The sequence below is a fragment of the Hyla sarda genome, chromosome 1 (genome assembly GCF_029499605.1).
Source record: "Hyla sarda isolate aHylSar1 chromosome 1, aHylSar1.hap1, whole genome shotgun sequence".
In the NCBI taxonomy this organism is placed as follows: Eukaryota; Metazoa; Chordata; class Amphibia; order Anura; family Hylidae; genus Hyla; species Hyla sarda.
The window spans coordinates 259,287,440-259,303,056 of NC_079189.1; the positions used below are offsets into that span (position 1 = coordinate 259,287,440).

The 15,617-nt window shown below is 43.6% G+C and overlaps 1 protein-coding gene across 1 annotated transcript; it reads right to left on the minus strand.

Moving 5' to 3' along the window:
* Window positions 1–1,922: 1,922 nt before the first annotated feature.
* LOC130358027 (tigger transposable element-derived protein 1-like) lies at window positions 1,923–3,289 on the minus strand. Its single transcript, XM_056560854.1, has 2 exons — window positions 2,145–3,289; window positions 1,923–2,052 (listed from the first exon to the last, which is right to left on the minus strand). The coding sequence occupies exon 1, from the start codon at window positions 3,287–3,289 to the stop codon at window positions 2,192–2,194; it is 1,098 nt and encodes a 365-aa protein (XP_056416829.1). The 3' UTR covers window positions 1,923–2,052; window positions 2,145–2,191.
* Between the last annotated feature and the right edge of the window lie 12,328 nt (window positions 3,290–15,617).

The following is a 15,617-nucleotide window of genomic DNA, read 5'->3' on the forward strand; positions in this document are numbered from 1 at the left end:
ATGAAAATAAGTTTTCCAAGTGCACTGTAGCGATTTTTTTGGCCCTCATACGTGCAAACCACATACCTACATTAGTGTTGAGTGGCATAGGCTATATTCAAATTCGCGATATTTCACGAATATATGGACGAATATTGGTCATATATATACGCAAAATTCGCATATTCGCAATATTCGCGTCCTTTTTTTTATTATGTGCCATAAAATTTGCATTCACATTGACCATAAAATTGGCATGCGCATGCGCAATATCGCGTGATAAAAGAGCTATAAGAAGGGAGGGATCAATATGCATGAAAATTTGCATATGTGAATATTCACATACGCGAATTTCCGCATATGCTAATTTTCGTATATGTGAATTTTCGGGTGCCCGCTGTTCTGACACAGTAACTTGTATTGGAGCCTTGTTTACTCCATAAGCTGGAAGCAGGGAGGGATAATCACTGTGATGTGTACTGGAAAAAAAATTTGAATATTTTAATTGCGAATATTTAGCGCTATATTTGCAATATTCGAAAATTCGCGAATATGCGATATTCACGATAAATATTCGTATTGCTAATATTCACACCCAACACTAACCTACATCTAAGTAGTGCACTTTTTTGTACCTGTTAATCTGTAACACGCCTACATACAGTGAAAGGCCAGGGAAAACTAATCAATGGCTGTTGTTTTATGAAAATACGTTTTCCAAGTGTACTGTTGCACATTTTTTTGCCTTCATCCGTGCATAACACATACCTACATCTAAGTAGTGTACCATTTTGTACCTGTTAATGTGTCAAGGGCCTACACACTGTGAAAGTCCAAGCAAAAGTAAACACTAGCTAGTGTTTTAGAAAAATACATTTTCCAAGTGTACTGTAGCGCATTTTTTTGCCCTCATACGTGCATACTACATAGCTACATCTAAGTAGTGTACCATTTTGTACCTGTTACTCTGTCAAGGGTCTACATACTGTGAAAGTCCAAGCAAAAGTAATCAAAGTCTGTTTTTTTTAACAAAAATACAGTTTTTAGGCTTATTGTAGGTAATTTTTCTGCCCTCATCAGTGCATATCACATACCTACATCTAAGCAGTGTACTATTTTGTACCTGTTAATCTGTCAAGGGCCTACATACTGTGAAAGGACAGAAAAATGTATTCACGGGCTGGTGTTTTACAAAAATACAGAGTTTTTAGGTGTACTGTAGCGCATTTTTCTGCTGCCCTCATCAGTGCATAAATCATACGTACATCCAAGTAGCGTACTATTTTGTACCTGTTAATCTGTTAAGGGCCTACCTACTGTGAAAGTCCAAGCAAAAGTAATCACCGGCTGGTGTTTTGCAAAAATACGTTTTCCAAGTGTACTGTAGTGCATTTTTTGCCCTCATACGTGCATACCACAACCTACATCTAAGTAGTGCACTTTTTTGGACCTGTTAATCGGTAACAAGCCTACATACAGTGAAAGGCCAGGGAAAACTATTCACTGGCTGTTGTTTTATGAAAATACGTTTTCCAAGTGTACTGTAGCGCATTTTTTTGCCCTAAGTAGTGTACCGTATTGTACATGTTATCTGTCAAGGGCCTACATACTGTGAAAGGACAACTAAAAGTAATCACCGGCTGGTGTTTTACAAAAATACTGAGTTTTTAGGCGCATTGTAGCGCATTTTTCTCATAAGTGCATACCGCATATGTGCATGTAAGTAGTGTACTATTTTGTACCTGTTAATCTGTCAAGATCCTACATACTGTGAAAGTCAAGCTAAAAGTACTCATCGGCTGGTGTACTCAGATACAGTGATACCTCGGTTCACAAACTTAATTCGTGAACTGACTCTGGTCGCGAACCGAATTGGTCGCGAACCGAGGCACATTTTCCCATTTTCATGACTAAGAGCGCATTCAGCGCTTGAAACGCCTTACTTGTATCCTCCTTGTATCCTCCTTGTCTTATGGATTAAAATTCTTTTATCTGCACGAGCTGGATCCATCTCTCTCTGTTCTTCACATTTTCCCATAGGGTTCAATGTAAATCCGGTTAATCCGTGCTGACCTTTTTTGGGGGGTTTTTGAAGCACAAAAATATGAAACTAATTACAATACACATTATAACAGTATAGTAATGTATAAAGAGAGGACACTAACCTTGCTTGAGATGACTTCTGGCATGGAGGAAGGCAGGTGGGAGGCAGTTATTGTTTGGAGGGAGAGTCCCCCTCCATAAGGACATCAGGGGGATCTCCTTCAGGGGTTTCCTCTCTCCTTTGTCTCCTAGCTGCAGGCTCAGTTTTTCTGAAAAATCTGTCCAATGTCACTTGTCTCTTCCTGCGCTGCATAACCCTCCAGAAATGAGAGACCACATTATCATTCATAAGATTTAACACTCTGTTCGTGACGGTTATGTTGGGGTGGTGCTTTTCAAAAAAATCATGGCACTCATTCCATTTTTGCATAATAGATTTTATGGTATCACTGCTAACCTCCTCCCTTTCTTCCTCTTCCTCAGTGGAATGCTCCTCAAGAAGTGCCTTCTGCTGCTCACTGTTGGGTTCAGAAAGTTCTTCCGTGGTCTGCTCCTCCCTATGTTCCTCAACAAGCTCTTCCACATCAGCACCATCAACGTCCAGACCCATACTCTTGCCCATGGACACAATTTCCTCCAATACCTCTGCATCAGACCCTTCAAAGTCATGTTCACGTTCAGCGACACATTCTGGCCACAGTTTCCTCCAGGCTGAATTTAGGGTTCGGGGAGTGACCTCTTCCCAGGCTTTGTCAATGAGGTAAATGCAGTGGACAACATTGAAATGTTTCTTCCAGAAGTCTTTCAAAGTCAAAGACGTCTCTTCGGTGACATTAAAACACCTAGTGAAGAGCGCATTTGTGTACAGCTTCTTGAAGTTGCAGATGACTTGCTGGTCCATGGGCTGCAGAAGTGGTGTTGTGTTGGGGGGGAGGAACTTTACCTTGATGAAGTCATACTCAGCATCCACCAAGGCTGGAGGGTGTGCCGGGGCATTGTCCATCAGAAGAAGGCACCTTTCAGGCAGCTGGTTATCAGAAAGAAATTTTCTGACGGTGGGTGCAAACACCTCGTGCAGCCATTCCATAAACAATGGCCTTGTGACCCAAGCTTTGGCATTGGCTCTCCACATGACGGGCAGTCTGGCCTTGTTCACATTTTGTTCCCTAAATACACGAGGGGTCTGAGAATGGTACACCAGTAGTGGTTTAATTTTCAGATCGGTGCTTGCGTTGGCACACAGCAAAAGGGTCAATCTGTCCTTCATGGGCTTGTGTCCTGGTAGTGCCTTTTCCTCCTATATAGGTTCTGTTCGGCATTTTTTTCCAGAAGAGCCCTATTTCATCACAGTTGAACACTTGTTGAGGGACGTATCCTTCTGTCTTCATGAATTCCGCAAAGTTTAACTTGTAGGCTTCTGCTGCTGCCTTGTCAGAACTGGAAGCCTCACCATGTCTAATCACACTGTGGATGCCACTTCTCCTGTGGAATTTTTCAAACCACCCCTACTGGCTTTAAATTCGTCACTTGCTGCACTTGTAGAGGGGCTTCTTTGCAGTAAATCCCTGTGCAATTTCCTGGCTTTCTCACAGATCATAGCTTCACTAATGCTATCACCTGCCAGCTGTTTCTCATTCAACCACACCAACAAAAGTTTTTCCACCTCTTCCAGCACTTGCGTCCTCTGCTTGGTTAACATTGTTACTCCTTTTGCAACATCAGCTCCTTTGATGGCGGCTTTGTTTTTCAGAATAGTCGAGATTGTTGACTTTGCCATCTTGTACTCCGAGGCCAGATCAGTCACACGAATACTACGGTCATGCTTTTCTATAATTTCCTTCTTCAGCTCAATGGTTATTTTCTTCACAACCTTGCTGTCACCTTTACTACTGCTCTGTACTTTCTTTTTGCCACCATGCTTGTGCTGCACATTCTTGTCACCTGCATTTCCACTTTGCACATTGTCACTTGCATTTCCACTTTGCACATTGTCACCTGCATTTCCACTTTGCACGTTGTCACTTGCATTTCCACTTTGCACATTGTCACTTGCATTTCCACTTTGCACATTGTCACCTGCATTTCCCCTTTGCACATTGTCACTTGCATTTCCACTTTGCACATTGTCACCTTCATTGCTGCTTCTTGTGTCCAGTGAACTGTACAATACAGTAAGTACAGTACTGTAGTACAGTACAGTACTGTATGTGCTAAAAAGCACACCAAAAATCAAAAAATCACTTAAAATGTTTGCAGAGTATTCACAGTACTTCTTTCTGTTTCCTTCTCTCCACGGTCTTCCTACAGCAAGTCACGACCATGTGACAGCCTGGAAATAGCATTAAAATGGCCGCGGCTCCTGTTCGTGAACCGAGGCGGAGTTCGTGAACCGGAGCACTTTTTTATGAACTTTTCTGTTCGTGAACCGAGTTGTTTGTAAACAGAAGAGTTCGTGAACCGAGGTATCACTGTACTTTTTAAGTGTACTGTAGAGCATTATTCTGCCCTCATCAGTGCATACCACATGCCTACATCTAAGTGTTGTACTATTTTGTTCCTGTTAATCTGTTAGGGCCTACATACTGTGAAAGGCCAGCCAAAGTGCACACCTGCTGCTGTTCTAGACAAATACTGTTTTAAGCGTACTGAAGCATATTGTACTCCCCTCATATGCACACTAAGTATGTCAGGCAGAGAAGTGCCATGACGTGCACAGAGGAGTGGCAGAGGCCTAAATCCTTCAGGCAGAGGTCGCAGCAGACTAGGGGCGAGTGGTCGCAGGAGTCGCTGCGAGAGGCCTGAGCTCCCGTTATCAGCTAGCGGTCGTGTCTCAACATGCAACCCATCTGCCGTCGTCGATTGGTTAACACTTATTTAATCACAAGTGACATCTGACACCCCCAGTCAACAGTCAGTGGTTTCTTCAGACACAACCCTCAGTTGGCATGGCCTGGGAGCAGTCCCTGTCCTCCCATTGCCTCTGTCCTATGCTGTTCCCTCTCCTACAGAAGTATCTCTGTCCTATGCTGTTCCCTCTCCTACAGAAGTATCTCTGTCCTATGCTGTTCCCTCTCCTACAGAAGTATCTTATGCTGTGGGTTCAACTCCACTATTCACTGAGGACAATCTAATAGAGGACAGTCAGCAGCTACTGCCCAGCCAAGAAGTGGAGGAGACTTGCGCGGCTTCCTCCTCTAGGTGGGCAAGTAGTGATCAGGAGAGTTACATGGGAGCGATTATTTTTATGTATTGAGCGTGCATAGCATGCTTGCTCAATACATGATATTAAGCGTGCATAGCATGCTGGCTCATTGCATGTATTGAGCAAGCATGCTATGCATGCTCAATATCTGGTATTGAGCCAGCATGGTATGCACGCTCAATTTCATGTAATTAGCCAGCATGGTATGCACGCTCATTTTCATGTAATGAGCCAGCAGGCTATGCACGCTCATTATAAGGAATTGAGCAAGCATGCTATGCACGTTTATTTTCATGTATTGAGCGTACATGTAATGAGCCAACATGGTATGCACGCTCAATTTCAGGTATTGAGCCAGCATGGTATGCACGCTATAGATGAGCGAACTTTTCAAAAATTCGATTCGGCCGAAAAGTTCGTTTCGATCCGAATTTGTTTACGGCGAATCGAAATTAAAAAAGGCTATTTCTAGCCTACATACAGCCTCTATGGGGGTATAGAACACTTTGCTGTGTCCTAAAACGCATATGGAATATGCTGGGGTAGTGAAATAATACTGTTATTCAGAATAGCATGCAGATTACCGGCATCGCTCTTAGAATCACTGCCCCACAGCAGCACAATGACAGAGCCTGGTGGTGGCATCAGTGTCAGGAGACCATATAGTGACTGAATGACATAGCATGGACATGTTGGCAGCAAGAGGAGACCATTTAGTGGCTGAATGGCACAGCGTGGAGTTGGCTGATGCACTAGTACACTACACACCAGGGCTTCACAATCCCCCCCCCCAAAAAAAAAAAACAACACAATATATGACATTTTTGACAAATATTTCTCATTGGTAGCACCCACTATCCAAAAATTTGAAATTAACAGACCCAGGCCCCACCTCTGCGGCATCAGTAACCCATATATTACCTGAAGGACACAGCCTGGAGTTGGCTGATGCACCAGTACACACCAGGGCTTCACAATCCCCCCTCCTAAAACAACACAATGAGAAATTTTGTCAAAGATTTCTCATTGGTAGCACCCGCTATCCAAAAATGTGAAATTTCCAGAACCAGGCCCCACTCCTGCGGCATCAGTAACCCATATATTGCCTGCATGACACAGCCTGGAGTTGGCTGATGCAAGAGTACACACCAGGGCTTCACAATCCCCCCCCCCCCCCTCAAAAAAAACAACAACACAATATATAAAATTTTTGACAAAGATTTCTCATAGGTAGCACCCGCTATCCAAAAATGTTCAATTTCCAGACCCAGGCCCCACCTCTGCGGCATCAGAAATCCGTATATTGCCTGAAGAACACAGCCTGGAGTTGGCTGATGCACCAGTACACACCCGGGCTTCACAATCCCCTCCAAAAAACAACAAAATTTTTGAAATTTTTTTAAAGAAATACCTTTGTGTAAGAACAAGCGCATATCCAACAGTTCACAATACTCTATAATGCAGGACGGTGGACCACCCAAAGACATTCTTCTCAAAAATAATAAACCACACAATGTTTGAATTTTTTTTTTACAAAAACTAATTCAATATGTGTGTAAGCGCATCTGTCTCCAAAAGATCAGATCACCAAAGGACTTTTTTCGCCCAAAATGATGAAGCAGAGTTAATCCCTGTCCGTTTTTTTATTATTAAAAAATCACACGCAACAAGTGTTCCGTTGAGTAACGATTAGCATTATTGAAAATTAAATTTTATTACTGAAAAAATTATCAGTAAATAAAAAAAAAAACACTACTCAAGAGTGTTTAATTACCCCATACATTACACCAGGAGCAGTCAAGAGTAGGCCTCAGCAGTACCCAAGAGGCTTTAATAACCCCCTACCTTTGCACGATCAATTGTGAGATCGAGCAATACCAGGTGTGTTATGCCCTCAGATTTCCGGGGCCACCGGCGCGCTGCACTAAACGGATTACCGTGTCTCTATCTTTCATCGACCGGTGCTGGTAACCCGCTAACTCCCGGAAAGGTAAGCTGCCGCGAAGCAGGTGGTCTCCGCCGGGCACGTTTGGCTCCAGAATTTCCACTACTGCCACACCACGCTGACTGCCAACCGTGCTACCGCCTTGCTGACTCAAGGGCAACCTGCAACTCTCTTCTACAGATGATGAACCCCCCTTCTCCTGAGATCGAGCAATAACAGGTGTGTTATGCCCTCAGATGTCCGGGGCCGCTGGCACGCTTCACTGAACGGATTAGGGAGTGTCCATCTTTTTTGGTAGCACCCGCAATCCAAAAATTTTTTATTCCCAGACCCAGGCCCCTCCTCTACGGCATCAGGAACCCATAGATTGCCTGAAAGACACAGCCTGGAGTTGGCTGATGCAAGAGTACACACCCGGGCTTCACAATCCACCCCAAAAAAACGCAAAATGTTATTGAAATTGTCTGACAAAATACCTGTTCTTTTAAAACAAGCGCATATACAGCAGTTCAGAAGACTCTATAATGCAGGATGGTGGACCACCAAAAGACATTCTTCTCAAAAATAATAAACCACACAATGTTTGAAATTTGGTTAAAAAAATTATTACATGTGTGTAAGCGCATCTGTCTCCAAAAAATCAGATTACAAAAGGATTCTAATTCGCCAAAAATGATTAAGCAGAGTTAATCCCTCTCCATCTATTTATTTTTTTTCTCATTAAAAAATCACACGCAACAAGCGTTCTGTTGTGTAACGGTTAGTATTCTGCAAAATTCAATTTTATTACTGATAAAATTATCAGTAAATTTAACAATAACGCTACCCAAGAGTGTTTAATTACCTCATACATTGCACCAGGAGCAGTCAGGAGTAGGCCTCAGCAGTACCCAAGAGGCTTTAATAACCCCTTACTTTGCCTGATCAATTGCGAGATCGAGCAATAACAGGTGTGTTATGGCCTCAGATGTCCTGGGCCGCATTAGCGCTCCACTGAACGGATTAGCGTGTCTCTATCTTTCAAGGACAGGTGCGCGTTGCACGCTGAAACCAGTTTGTGATAGGGATCTGGGATTGCAATTATTTATCCTTTAAACGAGGAATTACCAGTAAGTGAGGGTCATAAACTGGCGTTGATTAAGTCCCTGCCATTTGTACACACCGCCCGTCGCTATAAGCGATTGGATTAGTTAGTGAGTTGGTTAGTGAGGTCCTCGGATCGGCCCAGGCAGGGTAGGAGAAGGCCCTGGCAGAGTGCCGAGAATTTAACGATCATTGTTGAAATTTGCATTAAGTATGTATTTAGCTACTGCTAAACATCCAAAAATTTAAGGTCCAAGGCCAGAGGCACCAGGGAGGCAAGTAGTTCCTGAAAGACACAGAATGAGTCTGGATCATGCATTTGTATCCAAGAGGTTTTCATAACCCCTTACATTTAAAGATCAATGTTTACATTTGCATTAATCATGTATTTAGCTACTGCTAAACTTCAAAAAATTATAGGCCCAAGGCCTGAGGCACCAGGGAGGCAAGTAGTTTGTGAAAGACACAGAATGAGTCTGGAGCAGTCATTCGCAGTACCCAAGAGGGTTTCATAACCCCTTACATTTAAAGATCAATGTTGACATTTGCATTAAGCATGTATTTAGCTACTGCTAAACTTCAAAAAATTATAGGCTTAAGGCCAGAAGCATCAGTTATCCCCATATTAGGAGCATAGTTGTCCCCCAGATTAGGCAGCATAGATGTCCCCCAGATTAGGCAGCAAATTTCTGAATTCATCTTTTAATCTTAGGGATTGTGAAGGACTAGTGTCTACTCATGCTGCTGCCAACTCCTGGCTGTGCCATTCAGCCACTATATGGTCTCCTCATGCTGCCAGCACCTCCACGCTGTGTCCTTCAGCCACTATATGGTCTCCTCATACTGATGCCACCTCCAGGCTCTGTCATTGTGCCGCTCTGCGGCAGTGATTCTAAAAGTGATGCCGGTAATCTGCATGTTATTCTGAATAACAGTATTATTTCACTACCCCAGCACACTCCATATGCGTGTTAGAACACAGCGAAGTGTTCTATACCCCTATTGAGGCTCTCTGTAGGCCAGAAATAGCCGTTTTTAATATAGTTTTGCCGCGAATAAATTCGTATCGAAACACATTTTTTCGGAAAATTATAGTTCATGATAGTACACTACTCAGGTATAGGTATGTGATATGCACTTATCAGGACAGAAAAATGCGCTACAGTAAGCTTTAAAAAAGTATTTGAGTACTATACCAGCCGGTGAGTACTTTTGCCTTTCACAGTATCTTGGCCCCTGACAGATTAACAGGTACAAAATAGTACACTACTTAGACTTGGGTATGTGGTATGCACTCATTAAGGCAGAAAAAATGCCCTAGAGTATGCTTAAAAAGCTTATTTTTGCACAACAACAGCAGTACACAGTCGCTGTGTACTAAACCCAAAATTGCATACTCTCACAGACTGTTAGGAATGGATAGCTGTATATGTATTATACATTCTACAGACTAGTGTAACCAGCAGACTATTTGTTGGGACCTCACAGGACTTGAACTCACAATCTCTGTGCTTTAAGATGGCGGCTCTAACCACTAGGCCGTGGGACTCGAACTCCATCTACTCCACGCCTGAGTAGTAGCTCGGTCTTTGGTTCCAGTCCCTCCTCTGTGGGCTTTCTCTTTTTGTCAGGCAAAGACCACGGTCGCTATATGGTCTTCTCATGCTGCCAACACCTCCACGCTGTGTCATTCAGCCACTATATGGTCTCCTCATGCTGCCAACACCTCCATGCTGTGTCATTCAGCCACTATATGGTCTCCTCATGCTGCAACACCTCCACGCTGTGTCATTCAGCGACTAAATGGTCTCCTCATGCTGCCAACACCTCCACGCTGTTTCATTCAGCCACTATATGGTCTCCTCATGCTGCCAACACCTCCACACTGTGTCATTCAGCCACTATATGGTCTCCTCATGCTGCCAACACCTCCACGCTGTGTCATTCAGCCACTATATGGTCTCCGCATGCTGCCAGCACCTCCATGCTGTGTCATTCAGCCACTATATGGTCTCCTCATACTGCCAACACCTCCATGCTGTGTCATTCAGCCACTATATGGTCTCCTCATACTGCCAAAACTTCCACACTGTGTCATTCAGTCACTATATGGTCTCCTCATACTGATGCCACCTCCAGGCTTTGTCATTGTGCCGCTCTGCGGCAGTGATTCTAAAAGCGATGCCGGTAATCTGCATGTTATTCTGAATAACAGTATTATTTCACTACGCCAGCACACTCCCTATGCGTGTTAGAACACAGCAAAGTGTTCTACACCTCTATTGAGGCTCTCTGTAGGCCAGAAATTGCCGTTTTTAATATAGTTTTGCCGTGAATAAATTCGTATCGGAACACATTTTTTCGGAAAATTATAGTTCATGATAGTACACTACTCAGGTATAGGTATGTGATATGCACTTATGAGGACAGAAAAATGCGCTACAGTATGCTTTAAAAAAAGTATTTGAGTACTACACCAGCCGGTGAGTACTTTTGCCTTGACTTTCACAGTATCTTGGCCCTTGACAGATTAACAGGTACAAATTGTACACTACTTAGACTTGGGTATGTGGAATGCACTTATTAAGGCAGAAAAATGCGCTACAGTATGCTTAAAATACGTATTTTTGCACAACACCAGAAGTACACAGTCGCTGTGTACTAAACCCAAAATTGCATACTCTCACATACTATTAGCAATGGGTTGCTGTGTATGTTATTACATTCTACAGACTAGTGTAACCAGCAGACTATTTGTTGGGACCTTACAGAGCTTGAACTCACAATCTCTGTGCTCCAAGTTGGCTGCTCTAACCACTAGGCTGCGGGCCTCAAACTCTAGCTATGGCACGCCTGAGTAGTAGCTCAGTCTTTGGTTCCAGTCCCCCAAACACTGCCCCCCCCCCCCATCTGTGGGCTTTCTCTTTTTGTCAAAACAGGCCAAGACCACGGTCGCTATCTTTTGTTTCCAGGCAGCTACTATGGGCTAGTGGTTAGGGCTGCTGCCTTGGAGTGCAAAGGTTGTGAGTTTAAGTCAATACTCAATTGCCATTCTATCTGTCGGGCTTGCCTGATCTCTTCGAATTAGATCATGGTAGCGGAGCAAGCCGGATGGAATGTGGAAATGGAGTATGCTGAGGAAAGCATGTTTGGGAGAAGCAGCTGATGGTGACGGATCCAGGTGTTTGAGAAGCGTATATGGTGTGGGAGAGGCAGGGAGGCTGATGGTGAAGTTGGGGGTGCAACGGTGTTGGGAAGGGGTGTGGTTTGAAAGGCTGGAGACAATTGTGATTGGTAGTGGAGCCTCTTCTCTTGATATGTATAAAGCCTGATGGGCTGTATTTGTGCGAGGGGCGGAAGTAATTATCGCTCCCTGCACTTCCAGGTGGGGCTCATTGGGAACAGGTGGGGGCGTGTGTATATAACTTCCCCCTCTCCTACAGGGGCGGAGCACGTGTCGTTTGTGGAACCCTCCCAACCCTCCCTTATCTTATTCCTTCACTATAGTGCATGCCCTCTATAGGCGTGCCCTCATTGCGCGGTTATGGCACAACTCAGACCGCTATGCTAGGGTAAGATCTTGTATAGGTATGTAGGCAATCTTTCCTGTCACTAGTACACGTATGGAGCCCCGATCACAAATAAATATTAACAAAAGAATTAAAGCATGCATTTTTCAACCTTATGCCAAATCCCACTGCTCTGCTCACCTCAGCAGACTCAACACCACTTTTGGCATACCTACAACCTTACATCCTCCATCAGTGAAATGGGTGCACCTGCCTCCACAATCCCCTCCAACAACATACACTCCCAAGACCACCATGTGCTCTTCTAGACATCCTCCTCACCACAGTCCATCAACCTCTGGTGCAACAACCCATTGCCTCTGACTGCTGCTTTTGCCTTTTCTAGCTCCAGATCACTTTGAGGGTCTTCACATGACTTGAACTCACAACCTGTGTGTTCCAAGGTAGCTGCTCTAACCACAAGGATATAGGAGCTGTTTGTCAGCTAGATGGTGCGAACAAGGTTTTGGCCTGTTTTGGCAATCAGAGAAACTGCACAGAGGGGGGAAAGGGGGGTTACTCGAACCTAAGACCAAGCTAGCTCTCAGCTTGCCTTATTGAAAGCCCTGACAGCCCACTGGTTAGCCTTGCCATTTTGTAGTGCAAAGCTTATGGGTTTGAATCTCCTGATGTCTGCTACATCGGTTGAATGCAGGCATCATGGGATTCAGCCCCATGGTAGAAGACTGAGGAAATGGCATTACCTGTACTATCCTAATCAAATGTATATGAGTCAGTGATCTAAGGAATGTGAACCAGTTTGTGGCTGGTTCTCGTCCCACTTTTTAGATGTAAGTTTTGTCAAACCACAAAGAGATCAATGAGTTAGTTGCAGATTGTAAAGGGATATTCCGGTGGAAAGCTATTTTTTTTAAATCAACTGGTGCCAAAAAGTATAACAGCTGTTGTCACCTTCTATCTCTCCAATTCAGTCCCAGGTGCTTCACAGGACTCAAACACACAACCTCTGCACTGCAAGGTGGCTGCTCTAACCACTAGGCTGTATGACTCAAACTGTAGCTATATATGGCAAGCCTGAGCGGTAGCTCGGTCTCTGGTTCCAGTTCCCCCGTGTGGGCTTTCTCTTTTTGTCAAAACAGGCCAAGACCACCGTCGCTAGGTCTTGTTTTCAGGCAGCTCACACTGGTTAGTGGTTAGAGCTGCTGCTTATGAGTGCTGAGGTTGTGAGTTCAAGTCCACACTCTATTGCCATGCTAACTGTTGTGCTTGCCCTGCTCCCCAGATCTGTCTGAATTAACTTGTGGAGAAGAGCAAGCCCAACAGGTAGAGTGTGGAAACAAAGGAAGCCTTTTGGGAGAAGTGGCTAACAGTCATGGATCCAGGTGTCAGAGAAGCATATGTGGTGCAGGTGAGTTGCTGATGTGGAAGTGAGCGTTCCTGAGTAGGTGGTCTTGTCCTATGTATGCTGTTATACCACAACTGACATGTAAAATTCATTAAAAAAAATTCTACTAGATTTTCTTACCTCTACATACAGTGAAAGGCCAGGGAAAACTAATCACTGGCTGTTGTTTCATGAAAATGGGTTTTCCAAGTGTACTGTAGTGCATATTTTGAATTCATACATGCAAACCACATACCTACATCTAAGTAGTGCACTTTTTTATACTTGTTAATATGTAAAAAGCCTACATACAGTGAAAGGCCAGGGAAAACTAATCACTGGCAGTTGATTTATGAAAATACGTTTTCCAAGTGTACTGTAGCGCATATTTTTGCCTTCATACGTGCAAACCACATACCTACATCTAAGTAGTGAACTTTTTTGTACCTGTTAATATGTAACAAGCCTACATACAGTGAAAGGCCAGCAAAAACGAATCACCAGCTTTTGTTTCATGAAAATACGTTTTCCAAGTGTACTGTAGCGCTTTTTTTTTTGCCCTCATATGTGCAAACCACATAACTACATCTAAGTAGTGCACTTTTTTGTACCTGTTAATCTGTAACAAGCCTACATACAGTGAAGGGCCAGGGAAAACTAATCACTGGCTGTTGTTTTATGAAAATACGTTTTCCAAGTGTACTGTCATGAATTTTTTTGCCCTCTTACATGCAAACCACATACCTACATCTAAGTAGTGCACTTTTTTGTACCTGTTGATCTGTAACAAGCCTACATACAGTGAAGGGCCAGGGAAAACTAATCACTGGCTGTTTTCTTATGAAAATATGTTTTCCAAGTTTACTGTAGCGAATTTTTTTGCCCTCATACGTGCAAACCACATACCTACATCTAAGTAGTGCACTTTTTTGTAACTGTTGATCTGTAACAAGCCTACATACAGTGAAGGGCCAGGGAAAACTAATCACTGGCTCTTGTTTTATGAAAATATGTTTTCCAAGTGTACTGTAGCAAAATTTTTTGCCCTCATACGTGCAAACCACATACCTACATTAGTGTTGAGTGGCGTAGGCCATATTCAAATTCGCGATATTTCATGAATATATGGACGAATATTCGTCATATATATATGCAAAATTTGCATATTCGCAATATTTGCTGCAACCCATATGCCGTCGTCGATTGGTTAACACGGTCATTGAATTAATCACAAGTGACATCTGACACCCCCCAGTCAACAGTCGGTGGTTTCTTCAGACACAATCCTCAGTTGGCATGGCCTGGGAGCAGTCCCTGTCCTCCCATTGCCTCTGTCCTATGCTGTTCCCTCTCCTACAGAAGGTTCAGCTCCACTATTCACTGAGGACAATCTAATAGAGGACAGTCAGCAGCTACTGCCCAGCCAAGGAGTGGAGGAGACTTGCGCGGCTTCCTCCGCTAGGTGGGCAAGTAGTGATCAGGAGAGTTACATGGGAGCGATTATTTTTATGTATTGAGCGTGCATAGCAGGCTGGCTCAATACATGATATTGAGCGTGCATAGCATGCTGGCTCATTACATGTATTGAGCCAGCATGCTATGCATGCTCAATATCTGGCATTGAGCCAGCATGGAATGCACGCTCAATTTCATGTAATTAGCCAGCATGGTATGCACGCTCATTTTCATATAATGAGCCATCATGCTATGCACGCTCATTATAGGGAATTGAGCAAGCATGCTATGCACGTTTATTTTCATGTATTGAGCGTGCATAGCATGCTGGCTCAATACATGTAATGAGCCAACATGGTATGCACGCTCAATTTCAGGCATTGAGCCAGCATGGTATGCACGCTCATTTCCATGTATTGAGCGTGCATAACATGCTGCTTCAATACATGAAAATGAGCGTGCATACACTTCAAAGGGTTTAGAAATCGGCACTGTATAATATAGAGCTTATAGCTCCCCAGCGGGTGCTCTGCTTCTCAGGTCTTGACCCCAAACCAAGGAAACTCCAGCATAATATGCCACTTAATGTGGACTAATTAATGCCACATAATGTGGACTAGTTTACAATTATATATACATTAGACTACATAAGTTTATGGAACCCTCCACACACATCCATATACATTCATACATGAAAGTAGTGTGTCAGGCTCCCCCCATAATCAGTCTATCACCAAAAATGGGAAGAGGACCCATAACCCCTGGTCCGTCAAACAGCCACATCGGGCCCATCCTTGAGGTAATAATTAACACTTATTAGATGATATCACCTGGACAACATAGTCCTAGCACCATCTGGACCAAACAGTCCTATCGGTGTTTGGTTCACATCTTAAAGTCACACAAAATATTAGTATAGGGGAACATAAACTATAATCAATGTTTAATATCAAGTAATACTTTATAATTCGGGATGACCACCTGTGGGCCTACCGC